Source organism: Erithacus rubecula (genome assembly GCF_903797595.1).
Source record: "Erithacus rubecula genome assembly, chromosome: 27".
Taxonomy (NCBI): Eukaryota; Metazoa; Chordata; class Aves; order Passeriformes; family Muscicapidae; genus Erithacus; species Erithacus rubecula.
The window spans coordinates 3,445,455-3,462,284 of NC_136679.1; the positions used below are offsets into that span (position 1 = coordinate 3,445,455).

At 50.8% G+C, this 16,830-nt stretch overlaps 1 protein-coding gene and 3 pseudogenes across 4 annotated transcripts; 1 reads left to right on the forward strand and 3 right to left on the reverse strand.

Moving 5' to 3' along the window:
* Nucleotides 1-374: 374 nt before the first annotated feature.
* Nucleotides 375-2,369, reverse strand: LOC306812773 (feather keratin 1-like; the record flags this gene model as incomplete). The annotated part of the gene is made up of 2 exons (XM_079327642.1): nt 1,067-2,369; nt 375-701 (listed from the first exon to the last, which is right to left on the reverse strand). Exons 1-2 carry the CDS (start codon nt 1,199-1,201, stop codon nt 375-377), a joined length of 462 nt encoding a protein of 153 aa, XP_079183768.1. The 5' UTR covers nt 1,202-2,369.
* A 2,352-nt stretch (nt 2,370-4,721) lies between these two features.
* LOC306812785 (feather keratin 1 pseudogene) lies at nt 4,722-5,126 on the forward strand (annotated as a pseudogene). The gene has a single exon. The product of its transcript is annotated as a feather keratin 1 pseudogene (transcript).
* Nucleotides 5,127-9,874: 4,748 nt separating this feature from the next.
* On the reverse strand, nt 9,875-10,180 carry LOC306812790 (feather keratin 1 pseudogene; annotated as a pseudogene). The gene has a single exon. The product of its transcript is annotated as a feather keratin 1 pseudogene (transcript).
* Nucleotides 10,181-14,577: 4,397 nt separating this feature from the next.
* Nucleotides 14,578-14,955, reverse strand: LOC306812784 (feather keratin 1 pseudogene; annotated as a pseudogene). The gene has a single exon. The product of its transcript is annotated as a feather keratin 1 pseudogene (transcript).
* Between the last annotated feature and the right edge of the window lie 1,875 nt (nt 14,956-16,830).

Sequence of the window (16,830 nt, forward strand, 5' to 3'; positions counted from 1 at the left end):
GGTGCAGTGAGCACAAGAGACAGATAAGAGATTGTGCCCCATGGTTGTTGCTGAGAACCCTCTAGAAGTCCATCTGCCTGCCCTACAGAGGGAGCAGAGCCAGCAGATCCTCTCTGGGCTGGATGTGTAGGTCTCACAGCCCAGGGGAACACAAGGCAGCAGGGACACAGGAGGGAAAGGAGAGAGGGGCAGAGGGCAGAGGGCAGAGGGCAGAGGGCAGAGGCAGGGATGGGCTGTGCTTGCCAAGAGTCTTTTTTCAAGGATTGCTGGGGTTCCTCAGCCTCTCAGAAAGCAACAAGCTGATGCTCCATCCCTGGTGAAGTATCATCTCGTTGAATCCTTAGGTTCACACCCTGGAATCATCGCCAGCAGCTTTAGCAGGGGAAGCACCTCCTGCCACAGAGGCCACTGCCCAAACCTGAGAGGCCAAAGCCCCCAGAGTTGATGGGCACTCCCTGAGAGCTGAGGATGCTGCCAACAGCAGCAGAGGTGGAGGATCCCACGGCCGTGTTCTGTGGGAAGGAGCTGAGGATGGGGCCAGGCAGGGTCACCACCACAGGCGAGGGCTGGATGGCCACGTGGGAGTCCTGGCACTGCCTGACACAGGGCTCATTGCAGCTGTTGGCCAGTGGGGTGGGGCCACAGGGCTGGCAGGGCCGGCACGGGGTGTAGCAGGACATGGCTTGGGGCTGGAGATGCACCTGGCACAGAAGACAGGGGATAGGAAAACATAAGCGGTGAGTAGAAGCCTGTAACCACCACAAGGGAGAGAAGACATGAGTCCATACAAAGAGCTGGAAGGATTATAAGGAGATCCACAGGCTTCTCCTTCTCCAAAGCCCAACAGAGACCTGCAAAACACAACCAAGCTGTGGGAGATCCCTTCCAAGACCATACCACAGAAACACCAAACTGACCTCCAAACTCTATGTCTCTTTGCATCCTTCCCTCTCCCATAGAAAGCAATCCCAGAATCAGGTACAGAAAAAAGAGAGTTTTGTGCTGAAAAATCCCATTGAAGGATAATGATGAGAATGAATAAAAGAAGTAAGAGCTTCAGACTTACCTTGTTCCCAAGGAGATTGTGTGGAGGAGAGAAGTGGATGAGAGAGTGAGGAGATGGAGCAGCTTTTATACTGCTCCAACACCTCCCCAGGCCCACAGTCACTGCATGAGGGTAGTAATTTTCCAACAGACTCATCTCAAAAGCAAAATATCCCACCTAATGCCCCAGGTGCTGTTTTGTTTTCCATCACCATTGCCAGTACATTTCCTCATTTCTGGCGTGCCCATTATACTATGTAGGCTCCTTTCAAGTTCCAGGATGGCAGATGCAATGATTTCACAAGATGGATCATGTCATTATCACCAGAAGATGTACCCCCAAGTGCAGGAGAGGGTCTATGCAGATGTGGGATATAGAACTGGGAAATCTGGCCATGTTGCTTTCAAACCCCGTTACAGAAATGTTTGACTCTCTCCCTGCCAATGCAGGAGTCTGTCCTAGGTTCACAAAAGCTCCTTTGCCTAATGACATGACTTATCCTTCTCCCTCAATTCTTTACACATTTACTTGGAAGAGTCATCCCCTCTCATGGCAGTCTCTGGGGCTCTCATATCACTGCTTAAAGTCACCATGAAGAAAGAAAACACCATCCTTTCTAAGGACCATGATCACAGTTCTGATGATACATGAGGGATGTATGGGCTTGGCACAGCACCTTGTTTGTGCCATTCTCCTCACAGTGCCATGAACTTTGACTGCATGCCTTAAACCCTGACCAGCAGGAGAGACTTTTCCAAAACATGTTGACTGTCCTGTGAGCCCCTGAAGCTGTGAGAGTGTTGGCAAGAAGGTTTTGCTGACAGCAGTGGCTGTTGTGGCTGCCTGAAGCTGTGTACTCGGTTACAGCCCAGTGCTTGCACCAGCTTTCCTGGGTTATGGATGGAGCTGCCCTTGCTGGAGGGCAATTGTGTCCCTGCAAGGGACATGGGTCTACAGACAGCACACCCTGCTGGTTGACCTCACACCAAAAGGCTGACATACAGCCAACCCAAAATTAGAGTGTGACTTGCCAGGTAGGGAGAGTCTCTCCCTGCAGATTTGCCTACTGAAGGCATTCTCTTCCCTCCTGGGATGCGTCCCAGCTGCCTCCATGTCTGCAGGGCAGGGAAGTGCAGCACTCCTTGACGTCATTTGAGGGATTGGCTTTGCACCCAGGGCCCTCCTGAGCACATCACCTCCCTCAGTGTTCTCAGATACATAGCACTGCAGGGGTTATCACTGATAACCCTTATTTACTAGGGAGTTTGAGAGGTTCCTGCTTCCCCAAAGGTGCTGGATTTCTCTCCAAATGAGTCTTTTTGGGCATGGGAAACAAGATATGCTGAAGCAAAAATACGAAGAGAATACTCAATGCACAGGCTCATTGATGAGCTCCAACCAGTGGGGAGATGTTTTCTGCAACGCTTTCTGTCCCTCCACTGAGCATTCAGGGGAGCTCCTCAATACAGCACACTCACTTTGGCCAAGAGGATGAGGCTTGTGCATCCACCCCATCCTCCAAGTCTCTCCCCAAAGCACATCTTCTCTCACAAGAGAAAATAGAGCTGAGGGCTCTAAGACCGTAGCATAGTTCAGTGTCCAACCCATACTCCTGGAAGAAGCTTTTCATTTCCAAGTGCAGATCTTGACATTTATCTTTCTTGAATGCCAGAGGGCTCCTGTCACCAAGTTCTCCAGGTAACTTGCTTTATAGAAGCCATGACCCAGGATGCATTGGCAGGCTTCTCTGGTTGACTCCTGTTTTTTTTCTGACACCTCTTCACTGCTGGGAAATGCTCCCCCACCTTCTCAGAACTCTTTTAGGGGATACAGCAGCCTGGGAGACCTTTGCAGGTGAAGACTGAGAGGGGCATTGTCTCCTCTACCTCCAGACTTCTGAGATTACCTTCTATCATCTGAGAGACACCTCCTTCCTAAGCAGCCCAGGATATTGTCAGATGCTATTTCCACAAGGGCCCAGGGCTGTCTCATGGTGCCCTTCAGAAATCCTGTCCTTTGCTGCGAAGCTCTTTGGCAGCAAATCAACTCCAGCCTGTAGTAGGGAGGAGATTTTTCTTCCCCCAGTGCCGGACCTTGGATAAAGGAATTAAACAGTGCTGGTCCCAGTCTGGGGTGTCTGCCAGCTGGACTTTGTGCCCCTCATCCCAACCCGTGGAGAACAACAGTTTTCACAGATTTCAGTCCTCTGTACTACCCCCTTCCCCATCTGGTATTTTGTCAGTTTGTCTCTAAGGATTGTTACAGGCAACATCACCAAAGGCCTAAGTTAGATTAGTTAGATTTGTTGAACTTCCCTCACCCAGCAGAGCTAGGCACAAAATCACACAAAGTAAAGAAATTTGTCAACCTCCAGAAATCCATGTTGACCTCCTCACAGACTCTCTCTTATCCTGACAAATTGCTTCCAGGTTGATTTGCTCCATTACTTTTGTAGGGATTGAGGTGAGGCTGACTGACATGGCTCCTTCTTCACAGCCTTCTTGAAGACAAGAAGTCCATTGGCTTTCTTGCAGTCCTGAGATGTATTCTGTGAGTGCTGAGCCTTTCAAAGGGAGTTGAGGGCAACCAGACACCAAAGATCCCACTTCACACACACTCATCTCAGTCCATATGTTAATATGTTCCCACACCTGAGCCTGCCCTAGTGCAGGTAAGCCTTTCCTGCTGATGCCTTTCCAAGGAGCCCAATCTCTTGACAGAAATTCCTACTGATAAAAACCAAGGTCAAGAATCCCTAGAGGATTTCTTGTGTCGGTCACATATTTTGCCTGCTTCAAACCCAGGTAGGCTTTGGTTGTCCTTAGTTCTGCATACTCAGACAAACTGGCAAACATTTTCCCCAGAGAAAAACTCAGTAATAGGAACAGAGCTGAAACTTCTTGCTGCAAGGGGACCTGCATACAATTGCATTTCACTGCTCCAAGCCAAAATCCCCTGTGTTCATGGGGATCAATAAACTTCCAGCAACATCAACACTTCCAACACATCTTCTGCCTTCAGTGACACAGCATCACTCAGGATATCCTTGGGCACCTCATCTCAGCACATGAAAGCAGAGCAGGAATGTTGAAAATGAGGAAATGAAATGGCAGCACAGGTTGACAGAAACCAAAACACAACCTGTGCCACTAGGTAGAATATTTTGTTTTTGAGATGAGTCTGTTGGAAAATTACTGCTGTCATGCAATGTCTGTGGGCCCGGGGCAGTGCAAGAGCAGTATAAAAGCAGGTCCTTCTTCTCACTCTCTCATCCACTTCTCTTGCCTCCATCTCCTTCAGTACAAGGTGAGTCTGAAGCTTTTTATCCTCTTTCGCTTCTTATTCCTCCAATGCAGCTCAGCTCATACCTGTACCAGTCCTACATGGGGTCTTGGAACTGCTATTACGGGAGAGGGAAGGGGGGGAAGTTCTGTCATCACCAGAGGCTGACACTTGGTTAAGTGTCTCATGAGCTATGGACCAGGAAGGAACCTCTTTCAGCTTGGTTGCTGTCCAGAGGGTTCTTCTGGGGAGAAAGGAAGGTGATACCTGTGGATCTCACTGCAAAGTCCCCAGCTCTTTTCTCCAACTTGTGACTTATCTCACTTTTAGTGGGGTGAAAGATGGCTCTTCATCCAGTTTCTGTTCTGTTTCCCTCTTCCCTGTCTCCCAGGTGCATCTCCAGCCCCAAGCCATGTCCTGCTACACCCCGTGCCGGCCCTGCCAGCCCTGTGGCCCCACCCCACTGGCCAACAGCTGCAATGAGCCCTGTGTCAGGCAGTGCCAGGACTCCACCGTGGCCATCCAGCCCTCACCTGTGGTGGTGACCCTGCCTGGCCCCATCCTCAGCTCCTTCCCACAGAACACCGTGGTGGGATCCTCCACCTCTGCTGCTGTTGGCAACATCCTCAGCTCTCAGGGAGTGCCCATCAGCTCTGGGGGCTTTGGCCTCTCAGGCTTGGGCAGTGGCCTCTGTGGCACCAGGTGCCTCCCCTGCTGAAGCTGCTGGCCATGGCCCTGGGCAAGGAAGGCAGGGGCTGCCAGGCTGGAATCGCCCTGGGGACGCAGCATCGGCTCTTTGCTCCCCAGGGGCTGAGCAACCCCAGCAGCTCCTGCAGCAGGATGGGGCCAGCCTGGGCTCTTGGCAAGCACAGCCCATCCCTGCCTCTGCCCTCTGCCCCTCTCTCCTTTCCCTCCTGTGTCCCTGCTGCCTTGTGCTCCCCTGGCCTGTGAACCCCACACAGCCATCCTGGGGACAACCTGCTGGCCCTGCTCCCTCTGCATCAGATGGACAGATGGACAGCTCCTGAGATCTCCATCACAGTTATTTGGTGCAGACTCCTACCTGCCTCTGGTACTACTTTGACTCAGATTTACCTAGTTTTCATCTTTTGACTCATTAAAATTATGCTGCATTTTAGCTCTTGCCTTTTGTCATCATTTCCCCTGTATATGCCCTCACCAAATGACCAGGGGATTTATTGGGTCTGCTTGTGTGGGGACCATTATCACAGGATTGCTTTTACTATGCCTAAAGCGTGATCCTCTGTTTTTCAAACTTCTCTACCTATCTTGGGTTGGATGGAATGATTCAACAAATTTCAGTTATTAAAACTCCGTTGGATACCAGAAACCTAGGATTTTTGAGCTTTCTTTGTTTTCTGACACTGACCCCCTGGAGAACACCGCTTTTGACCTGAGGCCTTGGAGAAGCTTCCAAATTTGAGTGATGGAGTTAAAATCATGGGTGTATAGTTAATCAGAAGTGTGATTTCACATGGTGAAGGGTTTAGAATTTGAAGGTTTTAGAATACAGTAATAGGTATGGGACAAGATGGAAGATTTTGGGTATTCTCCCTTTCTGTCTTCTTCCTTCTTCTTCATGATTACAGGTAGTAGTTTCTGGCTGGACAGTTAGTGTCACACTGAGGGTCACAAGAGTTTGGTTATTGAATCAAAAGTATAAATAATATAGGTGTTAGTTCTTTCTTAAACTGTTCAGCTTCAAAAGACCTTGTAACTAGCTAAATTCACCTCCATTTGCTTGCTTTTAGCTGGTGGCTAGAAGTATTACTGAACTCTCTGTACTTTAGATAAGATTTAATAAAGAACCAAGCCTCAACATGAGAAATTCATCTCCTTCATGTTTTTAATACTGACTCTGAGTGAAGAGAGAAGAAAATGAAGACAAGCCACTAATTAACTGGTGAAATTACCACATTTACAGAGCTGCATCAGAGATGCTATCACATGAAAAAAGGGATATTTCCTTGACCCTTAGTGTTTAATTTGTCTGTCAGTGCCCCAGGAAAGCTGAGACCCTTGTGCCCAACCACTCTGTCAGTGCCCATTTAGGGGGACCCTGCACTGAGCCATCCTGCTGGACCTGAGAGCAGCTCAACTGACTCAGTCAGGGAAACACCATCAGCCTCAGGAAAACCCTCAGCAGGTCTTCCCATTTTTTGAAACGTTTGTGGGTCTTCCACTGTGGTCAAGTAAGGTCCCAGCTGCTGGAGACTGCAAACACCAGTGAAGGACTGACACTGACATTTTATGGAATAATACTCTTCATAATATAAAATTGTGACTGGTTACAATTCAAGGATTGCCAGTGATAGTGTCTGACTGCAAAAATGTATTCAAAGAAATGCAAAGACAAGCTCTAATCCCTGATAAAAGCATTCAGTGTGCACAGTGTGGTTCTTATGCAATAAACATCCCAGGTTCAGCCTGTTGACCACCCCAGCAATTTTGATGGAGTCTGGGCTCATGTTAACCAGCACCCCCAGGTCCTTTCCCCCAGGTAGCTTTCCAGCCATTCTGCCCCAAAATTGTAGTGATGCAGGGGATTGTTATCACCTAAGGGCTGGACCCAGCTTTTCTTCTAGTTGGACCTTATACAATTGGCCATTCCTACCCTAAGTTTCTCCCTGCATCCATCTCTCAATATATTTTTCCAGGAAGCCCCAGCCACAGACAGGTGAGAGGAACAAGAGCTGCCTGTGGGTCCGTGTGGTGTGTTGACCTTGGTCAGCAAGTTCGCACTGGCCATTCATATTCTCTCAACTGTCACAGAACCAAGAACTGGAGAAGCAAGAGAGTGAAATACCCTCAGGTCAAGATAAGGGCTGTTTGGAAAGCAAAGGAACAAAAGAGAAAAAAACCACAAATTGTACAAATGCAACCACCCACCACCTTGCACCAGCAGACCAATGCCCAGGCAGGCTCTGAAGAACAGCTGCTTTGGAGAGACTGTCTACAGGTTTTTTGCTGAGCATGTTATATGGCATGGCACAGCCCTTTCATCAATTCAGCTAAACCATTGGGAGGGCATGTCCCACTTAATTCTCCTCCTCTGGCACAGTGGCAGCCAGAGAAGGAGGAATTGTTACTTCACCTCTCTCCTCTCATGTCCTCACCTCTCTTCTGTTTGTCTTGCCTCCCATTACCTTTGGAGGTCATGGGTAACCTCCAAACCTCCAAATCAGAGCACCCAAAGGGGACCCAATGCACTGTGCTCCATCCTCCTTTCCTTTTGTGACTGTTGAAGGCTCAGCACCCCTAACTCTGCCAGGGCACTGCTCTCCTCATCACTGGTGTCCAGTGTCCATAGAAGAGGCAGCAAACAATCATTGTCATGGTAGTTCAGCCTTGTCTGACTACCAAGTGCTGGAAACATAATTATTAACATATAATTAACACAACACCCCACCTGCCATTTCACTCCCAAGAAAAACATCTCCTGTGCAGGTCTTCACCTTGGCTTCATTTCATGGGCAACTCACCTTCCAGAAGAATTGGAATTGTTCTTTCAAATGCTTCTGCAAGAAGACTGACAGATTTCTTTCAGCCATCTTCCCCCCTCAGTTAATGTACACCAACCTCAGGGCAGGCTCTCACCACCCCACCCTCTCCATCCTCCCTCAGTCCATGCAGGAAGAACCAGAGGGGCCCACCCAGTGCAAGCCTGACCCCTCTTTCCCAGTGACCTTAGTGGGAGAGGACAGGCTCCATGGGTCACTGTTCCATTGCCCCTCCCAGCTGAGGTGCCAGCCTCTGAGGACAGGGAGAGAGATTTTCCCTAAACTTTCAGAGCCAGGAAGATGCTGTCCCACACAGAGGGCATCCTCTTTGCTGAAGGACTGGATTCCTGACCAGACCCTTTCTCCCCTTCCCTCAATCCACCAGTGAGATGGTCCCATTCACCTCCTTGTTCACAATTTTTCCCAGTACTAGGACAATTACCAGAGGTGTTGTTTGGGTCCCTATCTCAGCCCTGGTGTTCTCATGAGTGATTTGGGTGTCTGCATCAACTACTGTGTTCTTAAATGTAGTTCAGATGCATGACTCACTGGTGACATTCTCAGAAGTGATTTGGGCCCTGTCTGGACCCCTGTCCTCTGATAGTACTGGTCAAGCTGCAAAGGTGTGTTAAAACTGCCACCAGCCACCTCAAGACAAGTTTCACTGTTGCCACATCAAAAAATTCTCTCTTCTTACACCACCCTGACACCAGATACCTCAAACACCACATTAAGTCAATAGAGTTAATTAGTATTTTTAAACACCTCACACTAAGATGAAAAAGGGCTTTGTGAGCCTGCACAACAGAACAACCTGCATCACTCATGGATGAGAATAGAGAGGTCTATTTGCTCATCCCCCACACAAGACAGTTCCTCCAGCAGTCTCATCTTCCCTTCCCTCAGGTGCCCATCAAAATGTTCACTCACTCCCTCTCCTCAGAGAGTATGGTGGGGGAAGATAAAATTAAAGTACTGTGTGTTGAGATAAAGGCAGTTTAATGAAGAGAAGCACAGAAAGACTGCAAAAACACAGAAAAATTAAAAAAGGGTTTTTTTATTATGACCTTCTATCAACTGGCAATGTCCAGGCTCTCCTGGGAAACAGGGACACAGCACACTTAGTAGTTTCTTCCTTGACAAACCATCTGTTAATAAATGATCCCCTGCCACACTCCTCCTTATTTCTCTCAGCATTTTTTGCTGAGAGAACATTTTTTGCTGTCATGTCACATGGTATCAAATGTCCCTTTGGTCAGTGTGGGTCAGGCAGCCTAGCTGTCCTCTCCCAACCTCTTGACCACTTCCACCACATCCATGGCCTCTTGCAGAGGAGGGTGGAGGCACAGGCTTGATGATGGGTAAGCACTGCCCAGGAAAACCCAAAATATTTTGTGTTATCAGCAACATTCTAGCTCCAACTGTAAAGAACCAGTAGAAGGGTTATTTGGTGAAATTGAAGTCCATTTTGTGTAGAACTTATAAAATGCTGTTATCCATCACTGAATATTCATCCCAAGTTAACTCTCACAAAAACAGCCCTTAAAAACCTCTTTTGCCCTGGGCATATTGAGAAAGAACCTGCTGAGGAAAGAATGACACAGACACATGGGCTGGGATGCAACAGAAATTTAATGAGACAAAACACAGAAATTATGTTGTCCTGTCTGGAGGTCCGAGTGCAAAGAGCATGAGGGACAGAAGGGAATCTGTGCCCCAGCAGGTGTCCATCTGTCCATCTGATGCAGAGGGAGCAGGGCCAGCAGGTTGTCCCCAGGATGGCTGTGTGGGGTTCACAGGCCAGGGGAGCACAAGGCAGCAGGGACACAGGAGGGAAAGGAGAGAGGGCCAGAGAGCAGAGGCATGGATGGGCTGTGCTTGCCAAGAGCCCAGGCTGGCCCCATCCTGCTGCAGGAGCTGCTGGGGTTGCTCAGCCCCTGGGGAGCAAAGAGCCGATGCTGCGTCCCCAGGGCGATTCCAGCCTGGCAGCCCCTGCCTTCCTTGCCCAGGGCCATGGCCAGCAGCTTCAGCAGGGGAGGCACCTGGTGCCACAGAGGCCACTGCCCAAGCCTGAGAGGCCAAAGCCCCCAGAGCTGATGGGCACTCCCTGAGAGCTGAGGATGTTGCCAACAGCAGCAGAGGTGGAGGATCCCACCACGGTGTTCTGTGGGAAGGAGCTGAGGATGGGGCCAGGCAGGGTCACCACCACAGGCGAGGGCTGGATGGCCACGTGGGAGTCCTGGCACTGCCTGACACAGGGCTCATTGCAGCTGTTGGCCAGTGGGGTGGGGCCACAGGGCTGGCAGGGCCGGCACGGGGTGTAGCAGGACATGGCTTGGGGCTGGAGATGCACCTGGCACAGAGGACATTGAGCAGCAGATCATGAGAGGTGCTTGAAGAGCAAGCTGTCACCATGACTCAAGCCAAGATGGAGACAAGAGCAGGAGATGCAATGATGCCCACAGGTTTTTCCTCACTTTTAGCCCACAAATTCCCTGCCAACAGCAACCAGTCTCAGAAGGTTCCTGCCTGGACCATCACTCACTTCAGCAAAGCCACAGCCTCCCTTCATATGGCTATCTCTCACACATCACCTGACACAGAGAGTAGGGCCATGATGCAGCACAGGGCCAAGTGACAGGTATGCACTGAAAAATAGGAGGAGGACAAGGAAGGAGAGGAGAGGAGAGGAGAGGAGAGGAGAGGAGAGGAGAGGAGAGGAGGGAGAGGCGAGGGAGATGGAGAGGACGAGGCGGAGGAGTGATGGAGAGGAGAGGTAAGAGAGCGGAGAGGAGAGGAGAGGAGAGGAGAGGAGAGGAGCGGAGAGGGAGAGGAGAGGAGAGGAGAGGAGAGGAGAGGAGAGGAGGAGGCGAGAGGAGAGGAGAGGAGAGGAGAGGAGAGAGAGGAGAGGAGAGGAGTAGGAGAGGAGAGGAGAGGAGAGGAGAGGACGAGGAGAGGAGAGGGAGAGGAGAGGAGAGGAGAGGAGAGGAGAGGAGAGGAGAGGAGAGGAGAGGAGAGGAGAGGAGGAGGAGAGGAGAGGAGAGGAGAGGAGAGGAGAGGAGAGGAGAGGAGAGGAGAGGAGAGGAGAGGAGAGGAGAGGAGAGGAGAGGGAGAGGAGAGGGAGGAGAGGGAGAGGAGAGGAGGAGAGAGAGGACCCAACTCACCTTGATCCCAAGCAGACTGAGGCAAGAGCAGTGGATGAGAGAGTGAGGATGAGCTCTCTCTTATATTGCCTTTGCACTGCCTCAGGCCCACAGTCACTGCACAAGGTTAGTAATTTTCCTACAGACTCACCTCCAAAGCAAAATATCCTCCCTAATGCCACAAGTTGTGCTTTTATTTCCATCAACATTGCCATTTATTTTCCTCATTCCTGACATGACCATTAGTTTTCCAAGTATCCTTTCAAGTATGGAGATGAAAGACTGAAGGATTTCCCAGCAGGGATACACCAGTACAGGCAGATGTGCTAGAGGCACCTCTGGAAGGAAGGGATCATGGGCCCAGGGGAAAAATGGTAACACTGATTTCCACCCTCTTTTGCAGACAGCAAGGTCCTGCTGAGGGCAAGGTGTGTAGTGGCTGCTCTGGGCTTGGCTACAGCCCAGATATTTGGAGATGTTTCCTCTGTGCAGAGGGGAACTCATCCTGGTTTGGAGCAAAACCTGCAGACGTCACACCACTGCTGGCTTGGCCTCACACCAAAAGGCTGACACAGGGCCAACCCAAAATTAGTGTGAATCCTCACTGGTAGGAAAGTCTCTCCCTGCAGATTTGCCTGCCAAAGGCATTCCCTTCCCTCACTGGTCATGTCCCAGCTGCCTCCATGTCTGCAGGCCGGGCAGTGCAGCACTCCTTGGTGTAGCCTGGTTCTGTGATCCAGGGCCCTCTTGAGCACATCCCCTGTGCTCACAAATCTCCTCTTCTTTTCCTGTGTTTTTCCTGGCCCATTCTTAATCCTTGACCACAGGATGCCTAAGGTGCTGCCAGCTGTTCTGACCTCTTTACTCTTCACAGGTGCCCCATGCTATCCAAGTGCCTGATGCCTGATTGGGTTGTAAGATTTTTGATGTCTGGGGTCTGCACATTGCCACTCATTTCGTCCCTTGACACTGCCTTCTTGGTTGCTGTGACAGCCAAGGCTGCCTTTGATTCCAGTGTTCAATCCAGTTCTTCCTTCTCTGAGCTGTGCATCACTGTTTTTTTCCCATGACAGACTCCATGAGATTAGAAGGAACCCCTGGAGATCACCACTAGTCCAACAGCCCCTCTACACAGCATGATCAGCTCTTGGAGGATGCTCAGGGCCAAGTCCCTGAATTTCTACAAGGTGAACAATCCTGTGTCAAACACAAGCAAATTCCTTATCACCCTCACACTAACCACTTCTTTTCTTATGTTTCCCTAAATTCCCTGTATTTCCAGTGTGCCTATTTCCTCTTGTCCATTCTCTGGAGAAGGCTCAGGAGAGCCTGGCTCTGTGTTCTGGACTCCTGCCACAGCTCCTTTAGCCATGGCTGAGCAGTGTGCCCAGATGCCCCCTCTCCTCTGGGGTGGACAGCCCCACCTCAAGCAGCCCCTCCTGTCCCAGTCAGCTCATGAGTCCCTTTGTTGGACCTGCACCACTATGACTGTGCCTCTCCTGTGCTGGGCAGCTGCTCTCTGTGGCCACTGTGGGCAGAGGAGAGGGGTCACATTCCAGGTGAAGAGCAAAGCCCTTCTTAGTGCAGCCCTGGGATGCTGTCAGGTGCCAGCTCCACAAAGCCCCAGGGCTGTGTCCTGATGACCTGCAGGACCCCCTTTCTGTACTGCAAAGCTCTTCAGCTGCCACACAGCCCCAGCCTGTGAGGGCAGGAGTTTCTCCTCCAGCCTTGCAGGACTTTGCTCAAAGAGTTATTGCCATGGTTGTCAACAGCACATTCAGCATGTTAACACAGCATTGATTACTCATATTAGATGTCACCTTCCTAAATTAATCTGCCTCTCTCTACCTGATACCATTCAAATATTCCAAGAACACTTTCAGTTCTCCCATCAAAGCCTTCTCTTCTCTGTTGTCCTCAGCCTCCTGTCCACAAGTAAATGTCCCACCTCACTCACCACTCTGGTCAATCTTTGTGTATTTCACTTCCCTTGCTGGAGATCTTTCTGTGTTACAGTCCAACAGGCAGCACAGCATGCTTGCTGCCATCTGGGGAGTTCTGAGCAGAGTGAGATCTTTGCACCCATCATTATCCTGTTGGTAGTCATGCTCTGATAGCCCAGGATGTCAATTATAGTTCTTGATGTCCAGGAACACTCCTGGCAGTCCCTCCTGCTTTGATGGTGTTACCACAAAAGCACCTTATTTGGGCACTACTTTTCAGAGAATGAAGGATGTGACAGGGTTGGCTACTACAAGTCAGCTTCAAATCTGGGCTCTGCATGGACATGTGTCACTGTGCCCAGCTGTATCCTGCCCAAGTTCAGCCACTCCCTGCCCTCAGATGATCCTGCACAGCCCTGTGAGAACCAAGCCCACTCCTGATGCCTCTCCCTGCCTCCCTGTCTCCAGAAACTCCCCCAGGAACATTGCATTCTGGAAATCCACAATATCAGAACATCCTGGGAGAAGAAATGACTGAGAGCAGAACTTTAAGGAAGACATGAGGACACTGAGGATTGAAAACTGGACATGAGCCAGCAAAGTGTGTTGGCAGCATAGAAATTCCATCAGAGCCAAGGCTGCACAAACAGAAACATGGCCAGCAGGGAAAAGGAGAGGATTCTCCACTTCTTCTCTGCTCTGGTTAGACCTCACCTGCAGTCCTGAATCCAGTCTGGAGCCGTCAACTCAAAGAAGGCATGGACCTGTTAGAGCAGCTCCAGACAAGGGCTGCAAACATGATCACAGGGATGCATTGTCCCTTTTACAGAGAAAGGCTGGAGGGAATTGAGCCTTTTGAGGCAGGAGAAGAGCAGGCTCTGGGGAAACATTATTGCAGCCTTTTGATATGAAAAGGGGATGAATGATGAAGTTGGAGAGAGATGTTTTCTCAAGGCCTGCAATAACTGGACAAGGATCAAGAGTTTTCAACTGAAATAGGATAAATCCATATGGGACATAAGGAAGACTTTTACTGTGATGAGTGTGATAAGACACTGGGAAATGTTGCCTAGAGAATGATGGGGTGTCCCATCTTGGGAAGGGTTCAAGCCAGGTTTGCTCAAACCTGATGTGATGCAGTGAAGGATATCAGGCACATGGCAACAGGGTTGGACGAGATAAACTCAATGGTCTCTTCCTCCCAGACCCCATTCTGTGACCCATGATCACAAGGGGGTCTGTGAGCAGGCAGCCCCATGCACTCTGTCCCTCCCTGAGAATATCCTGTGACAGGATGGGATCTGCTGGAGTCTGATGGGAATCCAGCAATCTGTCTGCTCAGACACACATTCACTGCTGAGTATTTGTGTCACAGTGTTGAGCTGAGTAAAGAAAAGGAAAAGAAGTGCAAACAGAGTGGATGTTTGTTCCTGGACAATGTAGGGAAATTCTGTGCTGACCCAAAGAGGCAGACAAACTCAGAACCCAGAGGGGCACTCAGGGCACACTGAGCACACCCAATGCCAGCCTGTGCAACACCAGCCCCAACAACCCCCTCCCACAAACACCCCTGGGGCAACAGCTCTGCCCTGACAGAGTGTCTGCAGGACAAAGGAGGACACAGAGGTAAGGCTGGGATGCAGCACAATTTAATGAGTCAAAAGAGGGAAAACAGGGGGAATCCAGGTGGAGGCCACAGTGCAGGGAGCAGCTTTAGCAGGGGAGGCACCTGGTGCCACAGAGGCCACTGCCCAAGCCTGAGAGGCCAAAGCCCCCAGAGCTGATGGGCACTCCCTGAGAGCTGAGGATGCTGCCAACGGCAGCAGAGGTGGAGGATCCCACAGCAGTGTTCTGTGGGAAGGAACTGAGGATGGGGCCAGGCAGGGTCACCACCACAGGCGAGGGCTGGATGGCCACGGTGGAGTCCTGGCACTGCCTGACACAGGGCTCATTGCAGCTGTTGGCCAGTGGGGTGGGGCCACAGGGCTGGCAGGGCCGGCACGGGGTGTAGCAGGACATGGCTTGGGGCTGGAAATGCACCTGGGAGAGACAGGGAAGAGAAGCAGACTGTCAGGGGTGTTTGAAGAGCAGCCTCACCACACCATTATGGAGATCTTTTCTCTCAGCCCCTATGAGCACCACCAAGAAGACCAAAGCCAAAGACAACCCCTCCAGCCCAGAGATCAGGACACACCTCAGTCTATATCCAGCCTTTCTCCACCACACATCTGCCCTCTCCAATGGGAAACAGCCTCAAGACACAGCAGGGATCATGAAGGAAGGATATGATTGGAAATGCCAGAGATGTGTGAGGTGGAAGAGAAAGGAAAGGTGGAAGCGCACAAAGAGATCCCAGAGGAAGGCAAGAAATGGCTCAAAACTCACCTTGTTTCCAAAAAGATGGAGCTGAAGGAGTGGATGGAGAGGGAGGAGAAGCTGCTGCTTTTATACTGCTGCTGCACTGCCCCAGGCCTACAGCCACTGCACAGGGGCAGTAATTTTCCTGCAGATCATCTCCAAAGGAGTCTGTCTCCCAAACGCCCCAGGCTGTGTTTTGGTTTCTGCCAACGCTGCCATTCATTTCCTCATTGCTGACATGGCCATCAGGCCACAGAGCATCTTTTGAAGTCTTGGGGTGCAGGTCCTGAGGCTTTCCCAAGCATGTTCACGTCAGCACAGGCAGAAGATGTGCCCCGTGTGCTGGAGAGGGCTGTGCAGGCACAGCATGTGGCTGTGGGGAAATATGGGGAGTCTTTTTACAAACCCCTCTGAAGAAGCAAGGTCGCGTCCTTCCCCCAGTTCAATCCCCTCCTGAGTAGCTGCAGTGCCCTGAGTGTGGGCATGCTGCATCCCTGTCCCTCCCTGTCCCTCCCTGCCCAGGCCACGAGTCATGGGCATTGCCTCTCCAGGCAGCTTTGTCACATTGCTGCTCTCAAAGGGCTTTGCCGAAGAAAGCTTCTCCTTGAGGGAAGACATTTCCTGGTTGATTTGGCAGACTTGTCTCCTCTCATTGCCACCCCTGGGTTTCCCCAACTGGTGTTGTCAGCAGGTTTGTGGAAGGAGATTTTTGCTCGTCCTAATCCTGTGATTTCTGAAGAAGCCCTTTAGGGTTAGGTCTCTCTGTCCCCTCTGTCAGAGAGGTGTGCTGGCTCTTGGGATTGCACCATATTCCTCCCTCTCTCCTCATTCCATAATCCAATTTCCTGAACATTTTGTACCATAGTCTGCATGGGCCACTTTTCCAAAGTCAGTTCCGCAAGCATCCCTGACCCATGAAACAGCTGCCATGCATCCCTTTTTCCCAGGGCCAGGATGAAGGTGTCCTTGCTGGATGGGGATCCATCCCTTCCTTGGACTGGCCTGCAGACATCACACACTGCTGCTTGGCCTCTCACCAAAAGGCTGACACACAGCCAACCCAAAATTAGAGTGTGACTTGCCAGGTAGGGAGAGTCTCTCCCTGCAGATTTGCCTGATGAAGGCATTCCCTTCCCTCCTGGTCACATCTCAGCTGCCTCCATGTCTGCAGGGCAGGGAAGTGCAGCACCCCTCCATGTATTTGGAGAGCTGGTTTTCAGGGCATTTCTGAGAACATTCCTTCCCTGAGCACCCACAGGGATGTGGCACTTCAGGATCCTGCCAGGCCTAAATCCTTTGAGCAGGTCCACTTCTTTTTCAGGAAAACCATCCTCAAACACTGGGCTGTCCCACACACCACAGCTGCAGGCAGCCTCAATGCCACTGCTCTCAGCCTGTCCTGCATGGCAGCACTGGGGTGTGCTCAGCACTGAAAGTGTGTATTGAAAAGCTGGGCAGGACTTTGTGTGTCAGCTCACATTCACGCCTTAGTGTTTCCCCCAGGTACCGGTGCAAAGGTGCAGCTGAAGTGCAACATG